At 39.3% G+C, this 27895-nt stretch overlaps 3 protein-coding genes across 9 annotated transcripts in view; all 3 read left to right on the forward strand.

The window, feature by feature from the left end:
• The window catches only part of scube2 (signal peptide, CUB domain, EGF-like 2), a 32824-nt gene extending 30434 nt beyond the window's left edge, over positions 1–2390 (forward strand). For all 6 annotated transcript variants that reach the window (XM_088297075.1, XM_088297077.1, XM_088297079.1 and 3 more), the window contains one exon: positions 1203–2390. In XM_088297075.1, coding sequence (XP_088153201.1) covers positions 1203–1349 — 147 coding nt within the window. In that variant the 3' untranslated portion in view covers positions 1350–2390. The remainder of the gene's footprint in view (positions 1–1202) is intronic.
• An 832-nt stretch (positions 2391–3222) lies between these two features.
• Positions 3223–8935, forward strand: tmem9b (TMEM9 domain family, member B). The gene is made up of 5 exons (XM_088297220.1): positions 3223–3476; positions 4210–4301; positions 4381–4489; positions 5291–5425; positions 7908–8935. The coding sequence occupies exons 1-5, from the start codon at positions 3405–3407 to the stop codon at positions 8061–8063; spliced, it is 564 nt and encodes a 187-aa protein (XP_088153346.1). The 5' UTR covers positions 3223–3404; the 3' UTR covers positions 8064–8935.
• Positions 8936–11143: 2208 nt separating this feature from the next.
• dennd2b (DENN domain containing 2B) overlaps positions 11144–27895 on the forward strand; it is a 41424-nt gene continuing 24672 nt past the window's right edge. Inside the window, exons 1-2 of one of the 2 annotated variants that reach the window (XM_088296471.1) lie at positions 11144–11274; positions 24069–24167. In XM_088296471.1, the coding sequence (XP_088152597.1) occupies positions 24094–24167 (74 nt within the window). In that variant the 5' untranslated portion in view covers positions 11144–11274; positions 24069–24093. Of the gene's footprint in view, positions 11275–15270; positions 15493–24068; positions 24168–27895 lie in introns of those variants that run through there. The other variant, XM_088296470.1, reaches the window with a different exon arrangement.

The raw sequence follows: 27895 nt of genomic DNA on the forward strand, positions 1-27895 counted from the left end.
GATTCTTCAAGCATGCTCTGGTGGTATGCAAATTCATCCCTGAATTAGATAATGTTAGAGTGATTTCAACTTTTCTTTTTCAATTCATTAGAAAACATTTGTTGAGTACAGTTCAGTTATATTTAACTTTTCGGTACAATACATATGTATTTGATCATTGTGAAATGTTTGTTTTCACACACTTATCAAGGTATTTTGGAAAGTTTGGGAACTAAATCATTATTTGAGTTCAGATTTTAAAAGTGTGGCATTTTACCACTTGTGCTATGCAAAATGAAATTAATATGCAAATAGCAAATAATGTTGCATTGGCTACATATTTTTCTTTCTTATTTTAATTCTGCACCATACAGTTAATTTGTTTATAACTTTTATTTACAATACGTTTGCATTTCGTTTTTGAGTTATAAAATTTTATTGAGGTACAATTTTCATTTAACAGTTATGTACGATACATTATAATGGCATTATTATTATTATTATTATTGCACAGTCACTGTTTCATTTGCCCAAACTTGAGAACAGTGTTAGCGGTCAAACTGTGCATAATGTTACGTGGTTAACAAAATATTAAATATTTTTTTTTGGTGTGTGACGTGGTGCATAGAGTAAGAAGTTTGAGAACCTTTAGTTCGACGTGTCGCTCTATTTTTTGTTTGTTTGTATAAGTGTACACTGCCCTCTCGTGGAAACAGGTAAAACTACAAGCATAAAAAGAAAATTTGTTCGGATTTAAGTTTGCAGTAGTGGTAATAATAATAAAGTAATTTTTCAGTCTAGAGTTTGCAATCGTTGAATGCTTGTTCTCATGAGGATGAAGACATCCATGCAAACCCTCGCTGCCCTCCCGTACAAGCCACAAGAACAAATATGTTTTGGTTTGGAGCAGCACCACACCGCCAGCTTCTCCAGAGGCTCACCACAAATTCATGATGAAGCAGCCTCTTGTTCTCACATGAAGCTGAAATATTACAATACACACACACTGGCCGCAAAGAATATGCAAAATATTCCCTTTCATTGTTGTGATTTATAGCGATGAAATCCGAGCAATTGAGCTGAATGGACATTTGGTGATTTGTTACCTTTACTTATGTTCTTTATCTTATATTAGCGTTTTCTTTATTCTACTTTAAGATTTGCTGATGATAATTTGTTAAGGAGATTATTTTTCTGAATTTTCTGTTCATGATCTTGTGTAGGACAAGAAACTCATGAAGGCCTTATTCGATGTTCTGGCTCACCCACAAAACTTCTTCAACTACACGGCACAAGAATCCCGGGAAATGTTCCCCAAATCCTTCATCCGCTTCCTGCGCTCCAAAGTCCTGAGATTCCTTCGTCCGTAAGGAGGTGCTGAATGACACCGTGCTGATGAATAGTTAAAGCAGCCCCAATTATTTGTTCGCTTTCAATGTTTTCTCCAGTTATATGCTTAATAATGAAATGGATCATGTAACAGATGGAAACAATCCTGAGGAAAAATGAAACGAAAGAGAGAAAACTTTTGAACTGGACTTCTTAGCGGGAGAACATTGTGGCCTCGATTGAGCATCCGGATCACTTCTGCCACTTTGTGTTGGAATTAAAGCAGAGCAACTACATTAACTGTATAACCTCCTTTTCGATGTATACGTCCTCATTATGATGTTTGACGAGCCTTCTGTATTTTCATCATTTCTGTATTCATCATATTGAATATTGCGCAACCTGCTCATTGTAACACTAGGAGACTTTTGCTGATGAATTCTGATGAGAAGTGAGTAGCAAAGTAAACGTACTGAAACTCAGTGACATTGTATATAGAGTGTGTATGTAGTTTTAACATAGGCTACTTTTTACAAGCGACAAAGATACACATTGAGAGAAACGATGATAGCACAAATGTTGTTCTTGGGAACTTTAGCACTACGACAAAAGTAGTGGAACCACAATAAGCAATTATCCCGATGAATGTTTTGTATATGATGTAAAAAGTTTTAGGTGAAATGTGTGGTAGCGATAACATGTTTGACCGAATAGTGCTGCAACTCTTATTTCAGAGGTTGCCACATTGTGAAAAATCACTTCAAAAATATTGTGAATTCCAAAAAAAAAACAGGGAATAAATCAAATTAGGGCATCTCAACTCCTCCATTGTTTTTTAAAATATTATTTTTTTTTATTTCTAACCAACAACCAAAGACAGTTGTAAACTCTTCTGACAATTGAGACCATGTAACGGTATGAAATGTTTCCGAGCCACACTAAAATGAGGTAAGTCAATGAAAAAGTCTTGTAAAATAGAACTGGGCATACTGAGCAACTCACCTGTCATAGATGATTTGTGTGCGTGTATATTTTTATGGTTTTGTACATCTACTATGCTGTAAATAAAGATGGAAACCTTAGTGTTTTTTTTCAATTTTTTGTTTTAACACTGTGACTTTCATCTTCCCAAATCCACGTCTGAAATGCAGTGTACACAGTAAAAAAATCACGTATGTGCAAAGTTTTTGTCACTCTTTGTTTTTTGCCACTTAATATTAGACTAGCTTAAAATAACGTTTGTGTCTAATATAAAAGGTTGTAGGCCTACTTAGTCATGGGTATCATTTATTTCATTTTATAAAGTAACTACTTTGAACAAGCAGTTTACATATGTCAAACATAGCACATCACAGGAGAGCTGTAACAAAAAAAAAAAAAAACTAATAAAAAAAACACTGTCGTGCCTAAGGGGGGGAGAGAGAGAGAGAGAGAGAGAGAGAGAGAGAGCGATCATTAACATTAAAACCCCACGAATATCACCCGGTATCAAATAAATAAAAGATACTGGCAACAACAAACAACCAAACAAGGATCAAATAAATAAAGCCAAAAGAAAACACGCGTTTCCACACAGAACCCAGCCACGTCGCGCAAAGCATGCTGGGAGTCTCAGCCTCCCAGCGACGTTACAATAGCATCGAATTTGAGAGATTTCGTTGACCAAAATATGACAAGCTGATCCTTTACTTTTGACAGCGAATCATTTGATAAGATCGTTTCTGTAACCAAATAATCTTGAATCTTCACCTTTAATCGTCTGTGTACACACAATTGAATAAGAAATAATAATTATGAAGTCAATTTATCTGAATATATTCCTGCTTATTCTGTTATAATTGTGAAAATAATTTCCTTGTTAAAAAATAAAATAAAACAAAATGCCGATTCTTCACCGTCAGTCAAGATTTTCGCACTATGTGCGGAAATTGGTCGCCATGTTCCGGAAGCTCCAGGTCAGCTGCTGCGAGGCTGTTTATCTTGCTGTGTGCTAGCATCATGGCTAACCTACCCACTCGATAAAACGCAACAATTTTACCTGCGAGCTGCTTGCAAGCCGTTTACCTCCTTCTTTGTGCACTATACACGCTTTTAAAATGAACGCCGTGTTTCTTCTTCGGACTTTTGTCGTTTTGTGTGTTTTGCTTTTTAGCGAAGTGACAGCGAAGGTAAGACTAACGCTAGCTGGGACATGGGAAAACATGATGTCGATTTTAATCACGAATGTTTTATTGATGTAGCACAACTCATATGCTGGATGTGTTTGTGTCAGATAAATAATATCAAATGTCAGCCATCTAGTAAAATCCGCCATTTACAGTTTGTAACAGTTTTGGTGACAGTGGAAAATAGTTTTTCAGCATTTTTTTTCCTATTCCTGATCTCACGTTTTGGGTCCATGCGCACTAGTAAAACGGCTGGGCCATACTTTGACACTCTAGTAGTATAACTACGTTAGTAATAGGCAAAACTTTGCAATAGTTTAAATCTGGGTGGTACAGAACTTCTCGTGAAGCTAACAAGGAGAATGTTGTCAGTATTAACACGCAGTTGTCAATTGGTGAGCAGTTTTGCCTTCCTAAACGTGTAGTTGTCCTTGTAGTATGCCAAAGTTGTCCTACTAGTGCTCTGGAAATCCGCTGGAGCATTGGTTTGGTATCCTTGACATACTAGTACGATGTTTCCCCTTACACAGTTCTGCACACTGTATCGCGAGTGTGTTTTATGTGTTTCATGCGAGAGAATTTTTGGAGTTTGCAAATTAATTCCTCCCATGTCTTGAATTTTGTGAATCTTATAAGTCAATATAGAAATTCGAAAACAGTAGAATGTCAAATAAGTTAGCATAATGATAAAAAAATATATATATTTACAAATAATATGATATAATGTTTCTTACAGAATTCCGAAGACATCCGTTGCAAATGCATCTGTCCACCATACAGAGAAATCGAAGGACAGATCTACAAGCAGAACGTGTCCCTTAAAGACTGGTATGCTCAGTAGTTTTCCCACTCAGGTTGAATGTTTTTTCTGGTGTGAATGTCTTTGAATGTGTTTTCCCTTTTCCAGTAACTGTCTGCATGTAGTGGAACCAATGCCGGTGGATGGAAAAGACGTGGAGGCTTACTGTTTACGTTGCGAGTGTAAATATGAGGAGAGAAGTTCTGGCACTATTAAGGTAAGTCGTACACCCTTTGCATTACTGTATGAGTTTTAAGCCCAAAAAGTAATTTTCTGCTGGTTTGTATACTATGAGAAATACTAACGTGAATTTTCCACCGCCATTATTTATTTCAGGAATTTATTTATTTTTTTGCACTATTCAGAATCTGCCCTTGTTTTTCCTTGAGCCCATCAGGTTATCATGATAATAACAGTGGTAATAATAATAATATTAAAAAAGTATAATAAAAATAAGAATAAAATCCTCGAACTATCCATTTTTCCACCCTTTTATCCCCACGAGGGTTGCGGTCGTTCTGGAGCCCATCTCAGCCGTCATGATATTAATAAGAAGAAAAATAATACAAATAATAATACGTAATATATTGAGTAATGTATATGAATTTAGGGTTAGGTTTAGGAACTGGTGTATTTTTCATTTTATTTTTTGCCAAACGTCATAGCTATAAATTACAACGCATGGTAAAATCTGTATTGTGCAAGCTTTTATAGCTCAAGCTTAAAAACCAAAAAAATAATTAAAATAAAATTAACATCTCCAAGATTTGTTGTGTTGGAAAAAATATATATATTTTTGCTAATGGGGGACACGTGAAGTCATTTCTGATTTAAAATTTGCTGTTGACCATTGCTATTGTTTATCCAGTAAATATCCAAATTTTTACTTCATTCCTTTTACTTTCATTGCAATGGAAAGTACTTAGAATGGACCATGGGACGTGTATGGTGATTTATTTTTATTTATTTTTTTTGCCCTTTGCAACTCTTCTAATCCGTTCTATTTCCCCCACCTAAGGTCACCATCATAATCTACTTGTCAATTTTGGGCCTGCTGCTTCTCTACATGGTCTACCTGACGCTCCTGGAGCCCATTTTGAAAAGACGTCTTTTTGGTCACTCACAGCTTATTCAAAGCGACGATGATGTCGGGGTATGTAATCATATCACCTCATCAAAAACTCATGCACACGAAGAAATTTGGCTCATCATGAACCTCCCCACACAGTGGCTGTTGTAGTAATAGGTATTTAGGACTACATGTCCCATAATGCTTTGTATTGAAGTGGGGTGTGGATGGGACTTCCGGGGAATGACTAAACAGTGTGTTAACAAGTACTCGCCGTGTCTCGTGTGATTATTATACAGCTGTTAATATCTCTCTGATCTTTTTCGGATTTACATATTGACTGAACTAACATCTAACTGTGAGGACTTGTGTGTGTATAAGCTAAGATTGCTGATCTGAAATACTGCAATGTAAATAGAGATGTAAAATCCAGAAGAAAAAAAAAAAACTTAAAGTAGCTTTTTCAATAAGAGGTAGCAGGAAGTTATGAGTGGGAATGAGTAATGTGTTCTTTTGTACTAATTCTCTGTGGCTGCATAAGAAGTGATGTGTGGGAGAGGATCCATTTGAGGACCCAATCACATGCACACTTGCTGAGTGCTCAAGTCGTCTTCTCATCATAGCACATTCATTATTTCGAGGGAGCTGGTCAATGCAGGCATGTCTCGGTACCAGCACGGGAAATTACATTCGCTACACTTGCACAATCGAATGAAATCCAATACATGAGTTGTGTCAAACATTCTGCCACTACACTACTTTATTGGCTGGATGAATGACTTGGCAGAAATGTCAACACATTCATTTAGCACAACTAGTTCCTCCTCGATTTGTGCACGGCAACTATGTGAGCTTTAGGTCGCTTCCTAATTGGCTATTGGGTTTCACGGCGGCACAATGTTGGAGTTTGTTGCTCTAGTGATGGGAAAATGAAGCTTCAAATGTGCTTCATGAACCAGCTGTTGTATTTTTGAGTCCTGTAGATGGCACTGTTGGTTTAAATAAACAGTTTAAAAAATGGCAATTCATTGTGCATTGTACAGAGAGTGCCAGCTACAGGAGTCCAAAAATACCACATCTGGTTTTGACCACACTTATAAGGATTGGCTATTTTAAATACAGATTCTGCTTATCTGCAGTACTCATAATAACTCATAAGAACGCAAATAGAAGCAGCAATGTCCAACAGACAATTTAAGAATAATCACAGGCATATATTGGTTGTCCTCTGTGAAAAACAGTATTATTATGTTACAGTCTTCTTCTGTGTTTAATCATCACATACGTGTAGCATGTCTACACTGCCCCCTGCTGGCAAACACACACACTCATGCCACACAACGCCCATTAAATAGATCTATGAAATCAAACTATTTAATTCTTTATATTTAATTATTACTGTATTCCTGTAAGGTTTTCTAAAGTACACTACAGTACAGTGTTTTGTTTGTTATTGAAAAACATTTAGCAGTTTTTCCTTTAGTGTGTGTGTGGGGGGGAATGTTTGTACTAGAAAGGATAATATCATTTTCATTCATTTCACTTTGAGTTACAACTGCGGTCATGCAGCAAATTAAACTTGTAAATCCAACGTATCTGTAACTATTCATTTAAATAAGCCCTGCAGTTTTATACACGCCTCCGCTGTTTATTCACTCCCCAGCACATAAACCGATGCTGCCCAGGGGAATCGAACCCGACGCGGTGTGGTTACGTGCCGAATTCTGAACTCCTTGCTCAAAGAGGAGGAGCTTTTTTGTCTTATTTTATTTGGCAGAAGTCTGTAACAAAGAACAAAAATGTATTGGAATATGGTAACATCGGTGATCAGTGTACGGTTTGAATGTGTTACCTCGTGGGAAGTAACCAAGAATTTGTGGGAAAAATGTGGAAGCCAAACAGAATGAAAAAGAGAGCGTGAACATCATCATGACATTTGAAACCTGCTCAAGGGCATCTCGACAGGATTCTGTACCAGACTCGCATCTCTCCAACTAACATTTTTAGTTGTCCCTTGTGGAGATCATATTAGGATGACTTTTTTTTTTCTACACAATGCCTCACATTATACTTGATTATATTTTTCGCGTTATAACTGTAATTATGTGCTCTTTATGCTTGTGTAACTTTTCAAGTCTCCATTATTTCCATTATTGGAAAAACCAAAAGTGCTAAGAAGAATACTGAAACGCTTCCAGGGAATACAAACTGTCCTCTGCAGAGTTTTTGGCTCTCAACAAGCTTGCAAATTAGCACTGCGGAAAATTCAGTTGATGGAAAAAATGCTGACAATAAACATCAACTCATGTAATCTTTGACCGCGGCTTCCTTTTTTGCAAAAGTGCTTTCAATGTCCTTTGAAAGTGTTCCGAATTAGTAGGCGATTATGCTGTTTGGCTAAAATAATTACGGTATGCTGTTAGGCTAATAATTTGGAACTGTTCTGCAGTTCTTGTATTTCAACAGGGGTGTGTAAACTTTCTATATTGATTGTAGTGCAGCATTTTCAGAAAATTTCTATATTGTTGTCGTATTGGAATAACTAAGTAATGGTCTGTGTTTTCAGGACCAGCAACCTTTTGCCAACGCTCACAACGTCCTGTCTCGCTCCCACTCGCGACCCAACATGCTGAACAAAGTTGAGCACGCCCAGCAGCGCTGGAGGAGGCAGGTTCAGGAACAGAGAAAGTCTGTCTTCGACCGCCATGTCGTCCTCAGTTAAAGGTGGAGAGGAGATAAAAAAACAAAAAAAAACAACAACACACTGTGACAGAGTCTGTGACTTGTATCTCTTCCCGTTTCTCATTTTGTGGTTTGTATCGCCGTAAGTGTCGAGATGAAGTACAAAGTAGATCAAAAGGGACAGCACAAGAGATTACGTAGATTTTTTCTTATTTTTTTTCTTTCGTGTTACTGTTGTTGCACTGCGTTCAATGATACGTCCGAACTCGTGCACAAATACGTCTCCGAGGAGTAGATTATGAAAATGTGACTAATAAATGCCGGATAAAATCCTCACAGGACAATGATTTGTTATATCAGCTGGACCAGCGCCACATTGGATCAAAGCTGGGTCACCCACCCTCGTGTATTTTACGCACTAAACTGGTTCTCGGAAAACGAGATGCACAGGCTGACGGCGTCTTATGTAGGCTTTTTGATAGCGAATTTTGGAATCGCTTATTTAATATATTTGACTGATCTTAGTTGCTGATTTGGGTGATTTTGTGCTATTTGTCTGCGCGTCTTGTATAGTGACATTGATTTTTTTTATTTTTTTTTTTATATAAACTATGCGACTGACATCCACCTGATGGATTCCACATTGGGAAAGGAAGTTAACCAGTGATGCCAAATGTGAACGTAATGACAGAGATGGCGAGATGTATAAACATTCCAATTCCTTTCACTTGCCTTCCTTTTATCACGGTCCGAAATAACATGTCTAGTTGGACACCCTCCACTGGAGCGACACGCTAGAGTTATCGTAATAACTGCTTTTGGGATGCCTCTGAAATTGTTCTTAAGCGTTGTACGTGTGTGCTACCTTTTAACTTTGAAATAAATGGATGTGGATATCTGTGATTCTTGCAACTGTGCCGTCGCCATTTTGTGAATCGTGCCCCCAAACGGCGACAAACTTTCCCTCCAGGTGCAGTTTGTACACAAAGTGAAATGCAAACCGTCACATCTGTTGGTGATCTGTAACCGACACGCGTTTGCTATTTTGAGAGTTTTCCTATCCACCACATCAGATTGGAAACAAAATGATGTGATTGTGATTGAAGCGGAGACTTTGTCTTCACTCAACTCTCCCCCCATGTCCTCTTCGTTGTGTTTTAAGATTTAAAGCCACGTTTCATTTCCACCGTCTACTTTGTCAAACCAGTGATTTTTTTTTTTTTTTAAGTCGAACCCCAATGGACGTCACCAACTGCTGCGTGGCCTCCCTTCGGCTGCCGCGCCAGGCCTCGACTGCAATTTTGTGGGACTCATTTGGGTTGAGGTCAGGTGACTCGCTTGGCCAAGAATATTCCATTTGTTTGCCTTGAAAAGCCCTCGATTTGCTTTGGCTGGTGTGTTTTTGGTCATCAGACTTCCTGCACTGTGAAACACTGTTTTATCACCCCCCCCCCCCCCCCCACACACACACACACATTTTTTTTGCTGCATTTGGCTTCAATCTGAGCAGAACGCGGTGCATTAAAGTTCATCCGGCACCTTGTAACAACAAACAGCTCATCAGAATGCACCGGCAATCCTCTTCGTTGGGATGCGTGCCGCTTTTTTCCGCTCGCCAATTGCTTTTGAGCCATAAATGTGCAGTTGCTTGGATTAGATTAGAAAATGGCTTTAATCCTTAAAAGTGTCAATCTGGATTTATTGTTATGACCTTTTGAATAGAAGAGGGGAAATGGTAATTTAACATCCATTGTTAGAGTGCACAAAAGAGCAAGCTTTGCTCTGTGAAGAGTTTTGCCTTTTTAATCCGGAGGGAAATTCCAGCATTCAGTAGCTTCCGCTACAGAAGGAATAAATCAAATTGGAAAATGTTGTGAAAAAACATCCTTATTTAAAGCAAGGGCTAGAAGTGCATTTAATTTTCTAATTTTAAATGCAAATCTTGTACAAGTATCCAAAAAAAATAAGGTGTGTTGTAGTTACGTCGCCTACAGTCGAAAAACTGGGGTCAATCGTCACCCCAATGAACTCATTCCCAATTCAGGCTCTGTAAATATCTCGACTGGTGCTTTATGACGTTCACATTCTCACCGTGATCAGCAACGAAACAGTGTGTTATAAGTAATGAAAGTACAATGATTTCCAATGGAGAGTTTGTAATCGGTCCCTTCAATGACTGCGAGTGAAACATGGAGAAAGCGGAGGGGGGCGTGGCCACAATCCTCATTAAAAGTAGGCGTTTTTCAAGTCGTCACTTATTTCCTAATTTTTCCAAAATGAATAGATAATAAAAATGATAACTAAATTCAGTTCCCTGATTTAAAAAACAAAACAAAAACTGAGCTTGTTAGTGTAAAATGGGCCATCATTGATCTTCACGTTGCTTTCTTGTACAGCAGTTTTGTGCCGTCCTTGAATGGAAGTTTTTATGCAAGTGTGCTGTTTGCACTGGAAAATAAATGACAGTGGTTATTTTGTTGTTCACTTCAAACCCTTTGTTTGATAGTAATTTTTTTACACATGCATTGAAAAAAAAACCAAAATAAAATATTGTATATTAGTGCACATATTTTGTCCAAATTTTCAAGATTATTTTTGTCATGGTCCTATGTGACAAACACACTCAGTAGTGAGACTAAATTGGATGAATAATGACACTGTTCACTCTGTCACGTTGCCACTTCGACTTCCAAGAAAACCACTCTTGAATTTCTTTCAGTTCCCGGGCTACATATGCATATATTGACTTATGCATATGCGCCAGAATATTATCTGAATGTCGTCTAGTTATAAGATGGTTATAGGAGTAAAAGTTTTAAAGTTAAGTCAACAATGCAGAACCAAAATGAATCGCGCGGTGTTTGCTGAACTTGCGCGACACGCTTCATCATCTCTGGGCTGCATGTTAAACTAATGCAAAGAAGAAGAAAAAAGTCAACTATTGGGAAAAAGCTCAAATCAAAAGCTTGTTTCATTCCGCTGGACTCGCGCGGCACATTTAATTAGCGGATCCTTGAGCAAATATGTAATCACCATTCGCATCTTTTCATCCAGAGAAGTGATCCACACAACGTTGCGTCACCGTTTCCTGTCTATTTCATTTTTTTTCTTTCGCGTCTTCTTTGCAGTTCCACGGAGGAGACGATTTTTTTTTTCCACAGGAGGAAAAAAAGGCTGCACACGCGAAGAAGAGCGACAGTGTCCGGGAGAATGGATCACTGAGTAAACAAGTCAATCACGCAAACAAGCAGGTAGGGGCTCGATCATTTCTTTACTTGATGCTGTAAATGTCAACATCAACCGGAAAAAGTTGACACTTTTTCTCCACTTTGTTCGCCATCCGTGATTGCGTGTTCGACAACAGAAGATTCGGATGTCTCCATTTGCTCCATATTTTTCATGACTGAAACGACTAAAGTTACATAGTTTATAATACTGTTGACGCCGACAATGTATTTGTCTTCCCATCGCGAAATGTCACATTTAACGCTTAGGAAAAACTTCCAGTCCAGGCTTGCATTTACAACGATTCGCCTACAGGGGGCGCTTCAGTCTATGAAATGGCTCAACCCAAACCACTCGTGCTTAAATAAATGCATACTTGCGACTTTTTTTCTTTTCTTTCCAAGCGTTACAATCCTTGTGTCTCAACAAGTTGCATTGCATTTGTTGACATGGTGGATTCAGTTTGTGGACATTTAAGCGCAATCGTCAGTAAATGGAAGTATTGAAAGCTTTATATCCTTGATTTCCAGTTTAAGGTGCATGTTCTAATAGGCTCTCTGTACTAGTCATTAGTAAGACAATTCAGCGTACTAGTAGTCGTGTTTTTTTCACTAGTGTATGTCATTTCTGCACTCTAGTATGACTTCATGTTACCATTGTAGCAAAACTATACTGATAAAGAAGAGACAAATTGTTGGCCTACATATAAAGCATAAGGCGCTATTTGTCTACTATCTATCTGTCTTTTTCTTTTTCAGTCTTTTTTTCTTCCATTGTTTCTTTTCTGTCTTTCTGTTATAATGTCATTGTAAATTCCAGGCTCATGCATTTTGGGTGTGTGACTCAATGTGTGATGGTCATGAAATGCTCCATCTGAGAGGTGTTGCTAATTCTTTGGTTCCTTCATTTGTCTAGATGAGAGTTCAAAACATTTCTCTGTTTGATGCAGGACACCGCTATCTTGTCAAAAGATGAGTTCAGCACTATATTGTTAACTGTTTGTAAGTGGCAGTGATGCAAATGATTGCTTTGATTAGCTCATTTGTGATTATGAGAGACATGTGAAGCCATAAACATATTTGATTCAAAATCTAATTTCTGCGTTACAATTGTAAACTTGTCTGTCAGTGTGATTTATGATCAGCATTTATGACGTCTGAGAAAATCATCTTGGACATTGCGGTCAATATTTCCACCTTTTTGAGAGAATCTGAGATGAATTTTTGGAGAGTAGGTGGCAAAAGCCCCAAAGCTGTGTGGAATAATCCCCTTTAGATGTTTGAGGATTTTGGCTTGGTGCTGAATCCTAAGCAAACACATGTAGAGCTCAGCGGTTTTATTTGACATAATAAACGCGATGGAGGCTTGAGCAGGTGTGCAAGCATTGCCTGTTAACTTGACTCACTTTGGAAATCAAGCATGTTAAGTCTTTAAATGTGCGCAGCTCCGCGTGTTGACGTGAAGAGTTTTGCTTGGATTTGATTAGGGGATGCTCCTGTTTTATCCTCCCGAGGGACGTCGTGCGAAGGAATCCGAGCATGATTCACAGAACGTTTAAGTTCAAATGAGGACTGGGGTGAACATGTGGCTAACACCATCTAGCATTATTATACTTATTATTATTATTATTATTAATATTAATATTATTATTATTATTTTTATTTGTTTATCATATCACGTGTACTTGTTCAACTAGTACGATAAAGTTGTCCTACTAGTGAGCATACTAGTACATTAACCTAAACCAGATAGGTTTTTCAGTTTTTGTGATATCGTTGAACGCTGTCTTAAGGTCCATGTACAAGAATGCTATTTATTCTCAATCCACTGGTAGAATAACTGTATCTTACTAGTAACATATTCTCCACTACTGTCTTCCTTCCAGTACAGTATGACATTTCAGCGCAGATAACAACTTTGCCATACTAAAAGCCAGTGGCGGGCCATGCATTTCACACCTGGGCCTTCAGTGAAGTCCAAATTGAATCAATCCCCCTCATATTACCATCATTTATGACACCACGGCTGGACAAATAATATACAGAAAGACACTTACACAGTACTGAGCAAGTGTTGGACGACCTCGCTTCTCTTGAAAGGTCCGTCGTGAAAATGGCCTCGCAAGCGTATCTGCAATTACATTTTACTCTTCCCTCCGTCGGCCATTGTGGTTTAAAATAAGCAAGAATATATTTTAGATTTTCGAACGGTCGCCAGTTACGACTTTCGGGTGTGTTGATTCTGCATAGCGCTCACAAGACGCTTTCATCACCTTCAACGTAAGACCTGCAAAAAGGCCTTACTGTCATCAATTTGTCATCTAATTGGCTATCGCAACTGTCTCTCAACTGTAAAAGCGCCGTAGAGACAGAACTGATGCCTGCGCGATTGTATCTGAAGGTGCTTCTAGCATTCTGAAATCTGCCTGGCAACACGAGCTAGCGGAATTCTGATTGGACAAAAACTCTCACCTAAAAATTCAACGCTAGGATAAAATATGACATCAACGTGAAGAATATGATCTCGATTTCTTGATTATGTTAGGCCGGCAGAGAAGGCCACCATTGAGTAGTACTACTAATGTGGGGTAGTATAGTACTAGTAATGTTTATTTGCGTACTAGTAGCTAAAACATGGCAAAAGTATTGGACAAAATGTTACTTATAAGACATTAGCTGTATGAGTCTGGTGAAATGTCTCACTGGTGAGGACAAAGAATGTACTAGTACGTGAATCTTCGGCTGGCTATCAACGATAAGGAAGAAATGCTCAAACTGCTTCCCACAGCGGCCTCGCCGTCCGTCTTTTGTGTGCGCACATTCCGAGGTCTCAGGAAGGACAATCGTTACAAGACCAAGTTGCGAGGCTTCCTGCTGACTTGATCTTACACACTGTCTGCGTTTTGTGACTTCCTCTGTTGCCCACCGACAACTCTGTCAGATGATAAAAAAAAAAACTCCCCAAGAGGCTGAGTGACGCTACTTTTATGGATGAGCAGCACCGCGACAGACCATGCAAATCAGAATGACGACAAGACGCTCTTGTGTGTTCTCAACAGGAACTTTTCATATTGCGGCGTGAAAACGTCGCCATAGTGCTGTCATGTACTTCTATTTGAACAGTTTTTGATTTAAAATACGCTTCATAATTGGTGATTTTACATTAATTATAAGATATTATTCAAGTAGATACCTGTTAAAAGCTTCACAAAAAATAGTAGATAAAAATTGCAGCACAGTACTTTACTAATAAGGTTTATGTATTAATTGGCTCAAAAGTGAACCAGTAGCGGGAAAAAAAATACCAGTAAGACACTGTCCATCCCCTAAATTGTCTTAAGTGAGGACAAAGAACGTACTAAACAGTACTTGGACTTTAAGATGGACAGGAAGGATATTGCATAGATCAGGCATGGGCAAACTACGGCCCCGGGGCAACATGCGGCCCGTTAAACGTTTTAATCCGGCCCGCCGAACTTGAAAAAAAAAAAAATTTAATAAACCTTGTTAATGTTTTATTTTCTAAATACTGTAGTTTTTTTCAAAGACATATATATTGTTGTAATGCTTTTTGCTCACTTTCATTTAAAATCAAATGTATTTTTTTTTCTTCGATGATGTGAGGTTACCAAAACACTCCATCCATGTGATCCCTCTGTTAAATTTTAGAACCCATTGTGGCCCGCCAATCAAAATGTTTGCTCAAAAGGCTTTCCATTGTTTTTTTTTGTTTTTTTTTTAAGTAAACAACTGTCTCAATTCACAACTTGAAGGTGTTCAATTTATCAGTTTACGCAGATGAATTCAACTGCCTTCAAATGTTTCTGAAAGACTTCTTTGTGAGTGGACGTGGGGGAAGACATTTTTTTGCTGCCTGCTTTTGCACGTAACGTGCAATTCGTGAATATTCATCGGAAATCTGCCATTCCTCCACCGTGACAATAAACAAGGCGAGAGAGCGTGTGTGAATGCCTGCAGGAGGAAGAGGAGGAGGAAGACGCCGGGGCCAAATCTCGACAAAAGTGGGGGCAAACAACCCGTTTCCATGGCAACAAGTCCAGCCTTCCAAAGAGGAGGCTGGAGAGCTTCATTCTTCACTCCTTTTTTTTTTTTTTTCTTCTCCCGGTCAGTTTTACTTGCAAAGATATGAGTGGGACATTATTACGAAGGACAGGTATCCGACGAACTTGAATGGACTAACATCTCAAAATGTCAGCCGTCATGCGCTCGAGGAACCACTCGGAGGTAAAACAGCAACAAACAAACAAATACAAAACAGAACACAACACGCTCTGAAGTCGAAGTTCAAAACGAGCCGCGAGGTTGCTCGTTAGCTAAAATCACGTTTTAGCTGCAACGAAATCTAGCAACATTTTAAGTGAAGTGTAGCGAAAAAGTTTCAAGGTGCGTTTTGAAAATGTGGTCTCCACGTGACCATATTTGGTCATAGTCATGTTTAACGACGAAGTGAAGCTAAATGGCGACTAAACATTGCATCTGGCTGCTTTGTTTATGTCTGTAGACATTGTGAGTGGAATGAGTTATCATCAAGGAAGTTAAAAGTAGAGGCAGTAGCTACATAAATAAGGATGTATTAAATTGTTTGTTTTTTTCTTAAAGTCCCCCAAAAAGGTAAGCCCTGAATAATAAAAATAAATAATAATAATAATAATGATAAAAAAATCAAACCTAAAAAAAAAGATCTCTGACTGAAGAGACAGTTTGTCATTTTTGGGGGGAGAATTTAGATCCTGGGAAATGGTCATGTTTGTTTTCCTCCAAACCTTCTTGCAAGAGAAAATGGAGTGCAGCCCAATGTTTTATCTCAAGTAAATCACAGTTATTTGTGGAAGTGGAATCTGCTTATTTTCTTTGAAATGCAGTGCATATCCTGTGATACAGTACAGAGTAACAAACAAGTCATTTTCTTTGTTCTTAATGTATTGTGATATTACATAGAATATTTGTGCAGTTTAAATGTTGTACACGACATTTTCCCTAAAAGTTTAGCGAGGGCACCACTATTAGTACACGATGACTGAAAGAATCACTGAAATAGAAATAAAATCTAAATTATATTTAAAATGTGAAAAACTGTCACGCATAAGAGAATAAAGTGTGAACCTGTGCATAGAACCTGTTTAAATCTTCAGGGTTTTTTTTTAAACCAGAGAAGTCCATTTTTAATTCCTTTATTAGCTGGATTTAATGTTTAAGTAAAGTACAATACTTCTTACAGTCTTTCAAAAATATTTGTTCAATAAATAAGTAATTTTTTATTCAGCTTTTATGTTCAATACATTTATATAAAATCATTATTTAATTACAGGGACATAATCAGTAAATCTGGCCAAGAGACTCACTGATTCAATGAATTTTGAACTCATCTTTATTTGCTCTGGCTAAGTTTCAGAAAAACATGTTTACAGTGAGACACCATGCCTGAAACAATATGACATAAAATTGCCTCCTTTTAGGAATGTTGGTCTTTTCTTTTCAATTCCACTGTCCAGGAAATAAGCTGTGTATAGTATTATATATGTTTCATGTCTTTGCAATCCGTGTAAACTGAAATAGAAAGCCTTAATAGTCATTGTATGGTGCAGATACAGCAGAATTGGGGTGCAACACCATGTTTGTGTTTAAATGAGCGCTGTAGTATTATGTAATCCTTTAAATTTAAAAGAAAGTAGCAGCTGCATGGGATAGTGTTGCCATTATCGTGAGTTCAGTCCAGTGACGTGATATATAATTAATTTTCTTTATGGAGCATATAAGACACTGTCCCGTGTCCCTAGGCAGGACTAACAACAAAATCTATTGAGGAGCGTCTTTGCTGGTCCCTTTTCATTAATTCAAGAGAGAATTTGGCCTTGTCCCTTTTCCCTCAAAGGGACTTTTGTTCATTCAAAATCACAATAAAAGATCTCTTTCCAAGGCTGAGGCGTGTGTGCCCCAGCTAAGCATACAATACCTGTAAATCATGCAAAACATATTTTTTACTCAAAATTAAAAGTAGCATGCATGGACTTTTGCAGCTATTGATGTGAAAATGGATGAGGTTTTTAGTGCAGATCTACATTGACACTTTGGATAATAGGACGGACACCCATTTTTGGGACGGAGAAGTTTTTTTTGAAAAGGATGGACTCCACAAAGAAAGATGCAAGTGGGTTTTCGTCCGTCCCTGTAATCGTCCCTAACTGGGTCAAATGCAGCGGGAAGCCTCTTGTCATGCACGGACGGTAATTTTTTCTTTCGACGGACTGTTGAAATGCAAGGACGGAAGCGCTTTAAAATGACATGTACGCAGGATGATTATTTTATGACTAAGGACGGGGGAACGATGACGGAAGGGTAGTGATGAGAAAATGAAGCTTCAAATTTGCTTCATGAACCAGTTTTTGCATAGTTGAGTCCCCTAGATGGCACTGTTGGTTTAAATAAAGGGTTTAAAAAAAATAGCAATTCAGTGTGCTCTCAGCCCAATGTTGAACAGAGAGCGCCATCTAGGGGAGTCCAAAAATACTACAACAAGGGTGTTGAGGTCGCGGACGGAGGACGGACCAGCAAAATCGTGCCCATCTCTGCTTCATACAATCAATTACGGCGCTCCACCAGGGTCTGTATTGGGCCCTAACCTATTTCTTATCCTTATTAAAGATGTCACAAAAATGTCGGCAAGGTTAAAATGCATGCTTTTTGCTGCAAATAAGCGTTTTCTTACGATTGTAAAACCTAACATGATATTTAATGATAGGCAAACAGTCCGTCAGCAGCGTAAACAGTTGTAATGCCGAGACAGAAAAGTTTTTTTTATTTTTTTTATTCACTTTTAGGAATACTTGTTAATGGGGAAACTTACAGTACTTGTCCATCCCAAAATGTCAAAATCTATTGGAATAATGTATTGCACAAGAAATTGTTTTAATCAAGATGTCTACATTTCTGTTCAGACTTGCTGATCTGCAGCCAAGTGCTGCTGCTTGTTCAGAGTTTATTGTTGAGTTTTTGAGTCGGTGTATTTGTCAAATTGTATTAATGCCTTTTTTGAGGACGTGGTGGGGGGGGTGTCAAGTAATCACCTGCAAAGGAGCCTTTCAGACACAACACAGCGCTTAACTTTTTAGTACGCCAAGAATCTTCACCCCCCCCTTATGTGTTTGTTGGTTGATCCAAACCTAAACGTGTCAGCAACTAGTGGCAGCTAAATATGACGTTTTGTGCTGAAAATGACGCTCCCTGGAATCTTGTGGATTTTTCACAAGCACTGGTTTGACATTGGTGGCTTTTGAGGGGAATGTTTGGTAGGATGGCGGCGATGGCTTTTGGCAGCTCCTTACTCTTCATGTTCACAGGGATGGCAAATGTTTGCCAGTTCCACATTCCGTGTCCAGTTTTTGCAAATCAGCATGTTTGGAACATTGGTGTAATGTCCTTAAAGTCTACAAGTAAAAATGGGAGTGTCATGCACGTCAAGGAAGAAAGTGCTGAAATGTTTTGAAACTGGCTGCGATTCCTGGAATGCTAGCCTTTGCCGCTCTAACCAAGCAGGGATTTTGTTAATGTTATAGCATTAGCACCGTGTAAGAAGGCATCCCAATCAGTTGCCCAAACCACCTCGGTAATCCTCTGGACGGAAACTCAAGGAGCTGGACTCCAAGTCTCCCTTCCAGATGTTTAAACGCAAGCCCACCCACCTCACAGAGGAAACTCCTGTCAGCTGCTTGGATCCACAATTTCATTTTTTTTTTCAGTCACTTCCCAAAGGTCTTGACCGCAGGTGAGGTTAGAACCCATAATGACTGGTGAAATGTGAGCTTTGCCGTACAGCTTTGCTTCTTGTGCGATGTCAGCTTTCAAGCAAAGAAACATCGTTACATATGCACCATTCGCAAAATATTATCCTAATGTAGCACAAATATATAAGTAGGCTCAACATGTTGGGAAAACATTGTTGAGGTTGCGTTCCAATATTTGTTCTTCTCATTTTTCTCTTCAAGTGAGAATTGGCCGTTTTTAAACCACAAAGTGGTTTGAAGATTTGAACGTAACCTCACTATGATTCTCAAACTCATTCTCATTCTTCATGGTATGAAAGTTCACATTTGGGATAAATAGTCACAGAGAATGCTGTCCCGCTTCAACACATTTTCAGATCTAGCAATACTAAGCTAGCAATAGCACGGTAAACAAGTCGACGTTAGCCGCGGCTGCTACGTCGGAAGCTTGACCGATTTGTGAACGAGTGTTACTATAACACTAGCGATGGGAAAATGAAGCTTCAAATTAGCTTCATGAACCAGCTGCTGGATTTTTTTAAGTCCTCTAGATGGCACTGTTGGTTTAAATAAAGGGTTTAAAAATGGCAATTCAGTGTGCTTTCAACAGAGAGTGCCATCTACAGGAGTCCAAAAATACTACAACTGCTTCATGAAGCAGATTTGAAGCTTCATTGACCCATCACTACCTTGGAGACCACCTCCCACCCCTGATCATGCGTCTGTGTGTGACAGACTGTCAGTGGCAGTTATGGGAGCGTCATCACACAAAACCTTTTGAACTCTAGACAAATTTATGACGCTTTTTTGTTTCGGGCAAGCTATTATTTTTCTCCTCACAAACGCTTTTAAAATATTGGACCTTTCCAAGTCCAAGACCCGAAGATCTAAAGGACAGAAAAGCCTTGATGTGCCAGATTAAGCCATGGCTTGGCATCAAAGTGTTTACGCTTCCTCCAATCAGATCGCTTTGATGTCATTCTAAACAGACTTGAGGCTGCATATTTATTTGCATGGCATTTATGGATTGTTATGCTGTTGTGTTGTAGTCCTCGGTTCATTTCTTTATTTTGTTTGGCGAATGGCATATTTGACAGTCATTTCTTTTTTTTTTTTTTTTTATGTCAACCTTTGCGGATTAGTGGATGACTGAGAATATTGGAGTCACAAGAGGAGGGGGGAACAAAATTTAGAGCAAGCACGATGGTATTTTTATTGATGTTGTGACAGTAAGTTAAAAATGACTGTCAATGATGCTATTAGGCTCATGATTTGGTATTTCAGTTCAGTAATAGCTTTCTTGGCCTCACAAAATGTAATTGATTTAACCCGTCGCTACGGTAAACACAGCAGGCCATCCACATAAATCTTTTTGATTGAAGAACATCTGCAGTTGCTGTTGCGTTTTTTGGTAGTGCAGAAATGTCAGCCACAAAATGTCTGTGTCATTTTTTTCAATACACCAGCTCAACTCAAGACTTCCAGACAGCAACAAAAATTCATCTTATCCACTTCATGTCCTTGGAAAAGTCAAAGACTATGTTTCCCGAGGTCAGATGACACAGTCTTTGACGACGACCCCCCCGTAGCACAGATGGATAAAAGCCTGTTTTCCACATGCCTGCCTACAGCTGTGCATGCTCATATCTGGGTTGCTCAGAGGGTCCCCCCCCCCCCCCTCTGTCGCGATTACGGAAATACCCCATGACTACACCGTTAGAGCTAAAATGGAGATAAAAAGGCAAAGCGTACGTTTGACGTGGGTAATTATATAAGTCGGATTATATGCAACCGTTAGTAACGTCCACCGTGGTTGTTTTCTTTTTGACATGTAGACTTTATAGAAGCTGTCAGAGATTTAAACCATCCTCTAGAGCAGGTGTGGGCAAACTACGGCCCGTTAAACGTTTTAATCCGGCCTTCAGAACTTGAAAAAAATGAAATCAATAAACCTTGTTAATGTTTTATTTTCTAAATACTGTGGTTTTTCAAAGACATATATATTGTTGTCGTGCTTTTGTTCACTTTCATTTAAAATGAAATTTATTTTTTCCCCGATGAGGTGAGGTGACCAAAACGCTCCATCCATTTGCTCCTGGTACGGCCCCATTGTCAAATTTTAGAGCCCATTGTGGCCCGCCAATCAAAAAGTTTGCCCACCCCTGGTCTAGAGGCATAGCTATCAAACTCAAGGCCCGGGGGCCTGATCTGGCCCGCGACCTCATTTTATGTGGCCCGCGAAGGGCAAATCATGCGCGTCAACTTCTTGTTTCTAGCACATTTTCTTCACTTTTAACAACATTGAGATATGAGATAATGTCATTTATTTGTCGCCAATTCTCCCCTTTTACAATAAATTGAGCAATTGTTAAACAAATAATTACTCACTGGCTTTCCAGAAATTTGTTGTATGTGATAACGTAAGGTGATCCTACCTTTAAATGGGTTCACAGTCATAACGGCATTCTGTGGTTTTTAAAAAAGCAGCTTGCTGATTAGCAGAAACTGAGGACCAGATTCGCTGGAATAGTTGAGTAGCTGGAGACAAGCGTTGGGAATTTAAGATATTTTAAGACTCAAGCCTCGGGCCACCGTGTCCTTTTGTTTGCCTTTCAAGATGAAAATAGAAAACCTGATAAATGAAATGTTGGCGTATCATATCATCATTCAATTGTTGAAAAGTCATCGTGCCCTTTCATGTAGTTTGTTTGTACGCTTGATGATATGTTTTCATCCGTGGCTTTTGTTTCTTCCAGTCTGTGAAAACAGCCTTTGATATACGGCGTTGTCGCTGCGGCGGCCTGATGGATTGAGCAAATATTAGGACATTCTTGCATGTTGGGCGGTGAACGGCCTATCAGATGATCTGTCAAACGTGACAAGGTCAAGGACGCGTTGGCCCATTTTTTTGAAAGACGTTCAACTTAATTAAGTCTGTCTGATGGACTCTTCTATGCGCACATAAGCTAAGCTGATAAGACTTTTCAAAGACGTCCACTTGGAACACAAAGGGCTCTTCTATGCAATATCTGTTTGTTTCATAAAGACCTCATTGTTCTCCTCTTTCCCGTAGAAGCTAAAACTCATTAGCCTTTCCAGCGCTTGGAGACATGAGCATGACAAGACCAGGGAGAAAAAAAAATGAAATGAATTTGCTTGGTCATTGTGATGATAACTGGTGGGATTTTTCCGAATTTCTCGTTGTAAATTATGTGTAGTGTGAATGTCGTTGATTTGCATATTACACACCAATCAGCTCCGAGCTTGTAAAAAAAAAAAGAATAATAAAGTTGCGGCAGGCAGGCATGTGATGTTTCCCCCCCCCACTGCTAACAGCCGCTGCGGTGGTGTTAAAAGTAACTCCACTACTGAAGGCAGCAATTAGATTTCTGTCGCTAAACGAGTGCCTTGGTGAAAAGTTGCACTTTGAAAACATCCCGCATGCCCTCGCACAACCAAAGTGAGGATATGCAGGACAGAAAATGGATGGATGGACAGACTTTCACTATTTCAGAGCACCAAAGTTCCTGTGAGTCAAGTCTCCTCCACAGCCACGTGTGGTCGTATTGGCCGCGTATTATCAGATGAGTGGTGTGCGCATAGCCCGGAATGATATATATATATTTTTATTTCTTTCTTTTTTTAAATCTTGATTTTGTCTGTTTTTGTCTTATTATCAGAGTAAGATTATTGTGTCACTAAATGAGTCATCTTTATTTCAATTCCCTTTCTCATGTAAGAATATGAGTTTTTCAGTTCTGATTCCAATAACATGGCAGCTCTACGGCGAGCTAGTGCAGCAGTATTCCTATTCCAGAGGTTTGCTGTTTACTCACTGGGATTTTGCGAGGGGTGATGCTATCAGAACTCAGGAAGTCAGTTGGCTAACGCCTTGTTGTTTACACTGAAAAGTCCATCCTGGGCCCCTGTGACTCACTGATTGTAGCTTTTCAAAAATAAACAAATAAATAAAGCGGTCAATTCATTCACGCAGCGTTCTAACTTTAAATAACAAAAGCCAGGTATGAGACAGAGAGCTGCTATAATTAAAAACATCTGTATGACGCTTCTTGGAATCCTTTCCAGTTTGTTTTATGTAAAAATAATTAAAAATTATCTTTTGAGTTTTTTTTAAATATATTTTTTTAATATGAAGTAGGAAATCAATCCATTATAAGGCACATGTGCTAAAAAGATCACCTGGGCCTTGTGCGCATTCTTGCATATCTTCAATTTTAAAACCTACACGTCATTGTTTAACATGACACTAGCCCCGTTGTCTTCCGTTTTCTTTCAGCCTTTGTGTTGCCACGCATTAAAGTTAAACCCGGCGCAGTGTCTCTCTCACGAAGCTAATCATGATGCATGCGCCGTCCCCGCAGCATGGTCCAGAGTCACAGGAAATAGCTGACAGCAGGAATGCTCCCTCTCTCGTCTCATCTGTCTCTATAGGACTCAGCCGCACTTCTGGTTGGCTGGCTTCTTCATACAACAACTTCCTGTAAACATGACATGCTACTCGCTGCTCTCCAATCCTCCATCTCGGATCTTTAAGGATCTCCATTTGACCTCATTGTGCTGTCGAGCGTCACTTGTACTTTGGGGAAATGTGATTTTCATGAGTTATGGCCTCTTGTCTGAGGGAAAACATGCGGGCGGAGAAACTTTTTTTTTTTTTCCTCACTGTGTAGTGCATTAACGCACGGCACAGAACATGTACCTGTAATCTGGTGGGATTTAGCCATCAAAGTATCAACTCTGCGCTCTGCTTTCATCAATGCTGGATATTTTATAGTCTTGGCAAATAGCATCTGGCAAATTGTCTCAGCTGATAAAACATGTCAATTTATCATTTTTAAAGCAAAGAATCCATTTAATTTGTCATTTAACTCATTCACTACCAGCCGAGTAAAAAAAAAAAAAAAGGATCTTTGACGTCTTTAGCCGTCAATGGCAGTAAATGAATTAATAATGATTTATGTTTTTTGTTGATTTTAAAATCGATGGCGATGCTGAACATGCGTGTGTTTTGTCCACTAGGTGAGTGGGCGGTTTGCGGGCAAGCATGACTGCCAACAAGAGTCCAAAGGCTGTGCCTCATGCAGGAGGGGGTAAAGCTCCACAGGACCCCCCCGACAGGTTAGTGACCCCTACGATTCTTCAACAGTCATGTCTACTGATTTTCCAAACGATTTAACTGCTTCTTGGGCGGTAATGAGTAGATGTCTTTCCTCCTGAGAAACAACTGTCAATCATGTTAAAAATCTTCCAAAGCTTTTGCAAGTACTGTACGCTCCTGGATCGTGGACGAGGGCCCCATTCAACTATTAACAGTAGCGAGCTGCAGCTTGTGTTAGCCTGTTGCGAGTTGATGAAAGAAACACGCTTCAGGAATGATACGGGATATCTTGCTTAGCTTGTCTGTCATCCTGTCATCCATTTTCCCGAGACTCGGAACGGCTTTCAAACAGACAGATAAAGTTACAGTGTTGGCTACAACTGTGAAATGTAATACGTCAACAATCATACCAGCTTGAGTACCCGCTGATTTTTCGCTTTGGAAAAAAAAAAGAAAGTGGTGGTCTTGGAGTTTTGACTATTAAACATGGCTGTAGTTGATGCTCATGCTTGAGGGTTTAAATTCCTTTGTAGCCCACACGTGTAAGGTGCTGGTGATGAAGTTTGAGTCGTGGCCTGATGTGCAAGGCAATTTTTCATCAGCTGCGGGACCGTTTATCCAGTTCTGTCTAAATGACCCATAACTCTATGAGGCTGAACACAAATACGTTGGGACGACATCCAATTCATTCGGGATATGAGTCGCCTTAGGCTCACTGCACACTGAGCAACCGGATTGGACAGTTTTTGGATATAAATGTAAAGAAGGTAGCACTGCGTTAAGTGTACTTCTTGGTGCTCCCAAGTAGTGGTTGTAAATGAAGCTTCAAATTTGCTTCATGAACCAGGTGTTGTATTTTGGAGTCCTCTAGATGGCACTGTTGCTTTAAATAAAGGGTTTAAAAAAATGGCAATTCAGCCCAATGTTGAACAGAGAGTGCCATCAAGAGGAGTCCAAAAATACTACAAGTGGTTCATGAAGCAGATTTGAAGCTTCATTTTACCCATCACTACTCCCAAGCCCCTGGTATGTGTCACCGCCACCATTACATAAGTAGTGATCGACCGATTATCGGCTGGGCCGATATTTGGCATTTTGCCGATTATCTGCATCAGCGTTTTTTATAATTTGTTGATTCTTGTCGAGTAAAAAATATCTTCGCTTAAATGATGTCATGCTTGACGGTGGAGAGAACGCCAAAGTTTGACGCAGTTTTAAATGCACGTTTCCTGAAAACGATGGTTCGGCGCGACCTCAATTGACCTGAGAGTTTGCAATCGACTCGCAAAGTTGGCGAACCACACTCAATGTAATGTGGATGTGGTCGCTAAATGTCGATGCGCTCATATTGTGCTGAGTCATGTCACATTCTAGCTTTCCTTCGCAAACTTGCATTTATGCAAAGTGCCTGGATGTATACTGCATATCCCACGAGAGCACATTAGCCACAAACCTTCTGATAAGATGTAAGATGATATGAGTAGATTGTCAGGGTGTTTCTCTGTTGCTAGGACACCACTTGAAATTGTCGAAATTCCTCACAAACGAAACATCTCAAATGGCAAACTTGAGTTGTGAATTAGTTAATAATCAACACGTCAGATGTTAGTGAGTCTTTGAGTCTGGTTACTTCTTCAACATTCCCATTAATATTTAGCTTCTCTTCTCTGTAGCCGTGTGATTGGGTCATTTAGTTTGGACCGATTCCCAAAAACCGAGTCCGGCTTACTTCACAATACATTCTTTTGTCCCACTTTGACTTCTGTTGGATCTGATGACGATCTTTGTTAAATTAAATTGTCAGACATTATTTGTATTATCACGAGAATAAATAATCAAACAGAGGCAAAATTAATCGATTTTATTTTTGATTTGGTCTGACAAGGCAATTTTGGAAATTCAATATTGGAACATGGATTTTTTTTTTTTTCCATTGCGGCAAGCAGGTTTCAATGTGTTTTAAACGTCTCCCACCCTGGAGCATGAGGATCGAAACCAGGGAAGGGCAGACAGGTGTGAGGAGAGATTTGTCCCAACCTGCATTGTTGGATCACAGCTCCCCCAGCTCCCCCAGCTCTCCCAGCTCTCCCAGCTCTCCCAGCTTCCTCCTCCCACATTGCTTGTTATTCTCACCAAAGCTGTGACATCAGATCTCGTAACGCTTCACTTTTGCAACACTAACCCAGCTTGCAAGTCATGATAGGTTTACTCAACATTTAGGAGTCGTAAGACCGCTGTCTACAGGGAAAGTTTGCCTCTCGGAAGGAAGCTAGAATGAAACATTGTGAGAAACTGACAGGTCCAGGTAGCGTTGGGATAAGCATCGAGTCGCACTTAAAAGAAAGACTCGCTCAGCATTGACCAGGAAAGGATTGAGAAGACACTTCCAGGTAAAACACGTTACGTTTGATTCAATCTTGACGTAGTTTACTGTGTGAGGTCGACTGATATTTTGATATTTGGTGGCACTGGAAAGAAGAGCTGATTTATTTTGGCCAGAATTTCACACTCAGGGTACAAAATAATTTGCTGTGATTTTTTTTTTTTTTTTTTTAAATGTGGCTCACAATATTGGAAATGAATTGAAAATGTCAGAACCACTAATTCTGGAGCGCTTTTGACTTCTTCCACATCTGTAGTTGATGACCTGCCTGCATTTTTATGCACGCCTGTTACCGACATAACTCAAACTAAGATTCTCATTTCCAAAAGTTTCTGGAGAAGTGTCGTTTGGACTGAGTTGGAAAATATTAAATGAAGTTCTGGATGAACACAACAGATGAAGGAGTCTTATATGTCATTTGCTGTGACCCAATTCATGAGCACCGCCCTTTTGGAGGACCTGGCCTACACACCTCTAAAAGCTTTGTCATTTCTTGTTAAATGGGAGGATCTAGCGTGGGAGATGTTCTCCAGATTTGCATCCTAGAAAAAATGAAAGATGGAGAATCCGTAGGATTTGTGGAAGCTTTGATATGGAACATCATTTGCCTTCAAATGCAACCTCCCAAGTATGCCGTCTCTGGATTGAGGCACATCTTGTGCAAAGATGGCAGGGACTGGCGTCTTCCCTCGGTTGTTTGGTAGTTGCCAACCACTTCACATAGTGGTTCAGTCGTTCCGGCGGTCACTTGAATGTGGTTGATCATTGCCCAACCTAGCTGCTAAGTCAAGAGGTACAGACCCTGGTGTGCGGTAGCGGGATTAGTGGTAATGAATTTGCCACACAACGTCACACTCTGGCAACGGCTTGCTCAAAGGCACATTTTCAGAAATTGGCAACTCATAAAATGCTGTTGAATAACTGACACTCCATTGATGGGAATTAGGCACTCCAGAGACAACTACTGTAAATTCTGGATGAAAAGGCACACCCGTTTATAAGCAACAGCAACTATTTTTCCCGGGGGGGGAAAAAAAAAGATATATATATATAAATATATATATATATATATATATATATATATATATACATATACATATATACATATGGCCAGGCTATAAGCCGCAGTTTTCTCTGTGGAACAAAAATGAGTTGTTTACTGCATGTACAGAACGATTTTGTACTGTGAATGCACATAAAGGTACATAAACAGATTGTTAAAAGAGTGCCTTTTACCATGGCAAAAACTTTGCTAATTAAAACAGAACAGAGCCAAGAGAAAAAAAACCCAAACAATTCATTTCACGTATTTTCTGAATTATAGAGCACCCCTACTGGTGAAAGAAAAATCCACAGAAAAGCTGC

This window comes from Idiotropiscis lumnitzeri, chromosome 5 (assembly GCF_059441095.1).
Source record: "Idiotropiscis lumnitzeri isolate Australia: NSW breed Sydney's pygmy pipehorse chromosome 5, RoL_Ilum_1.0, whole genome shotgun sequence".
Lineage (NCBI taxonomy): Eukaryota > Metazoa > Chordata > Actinopteri > Syngnathiformes > Syngnathidae > Idiotropiscis > Idiotropiscis lumnitzeri.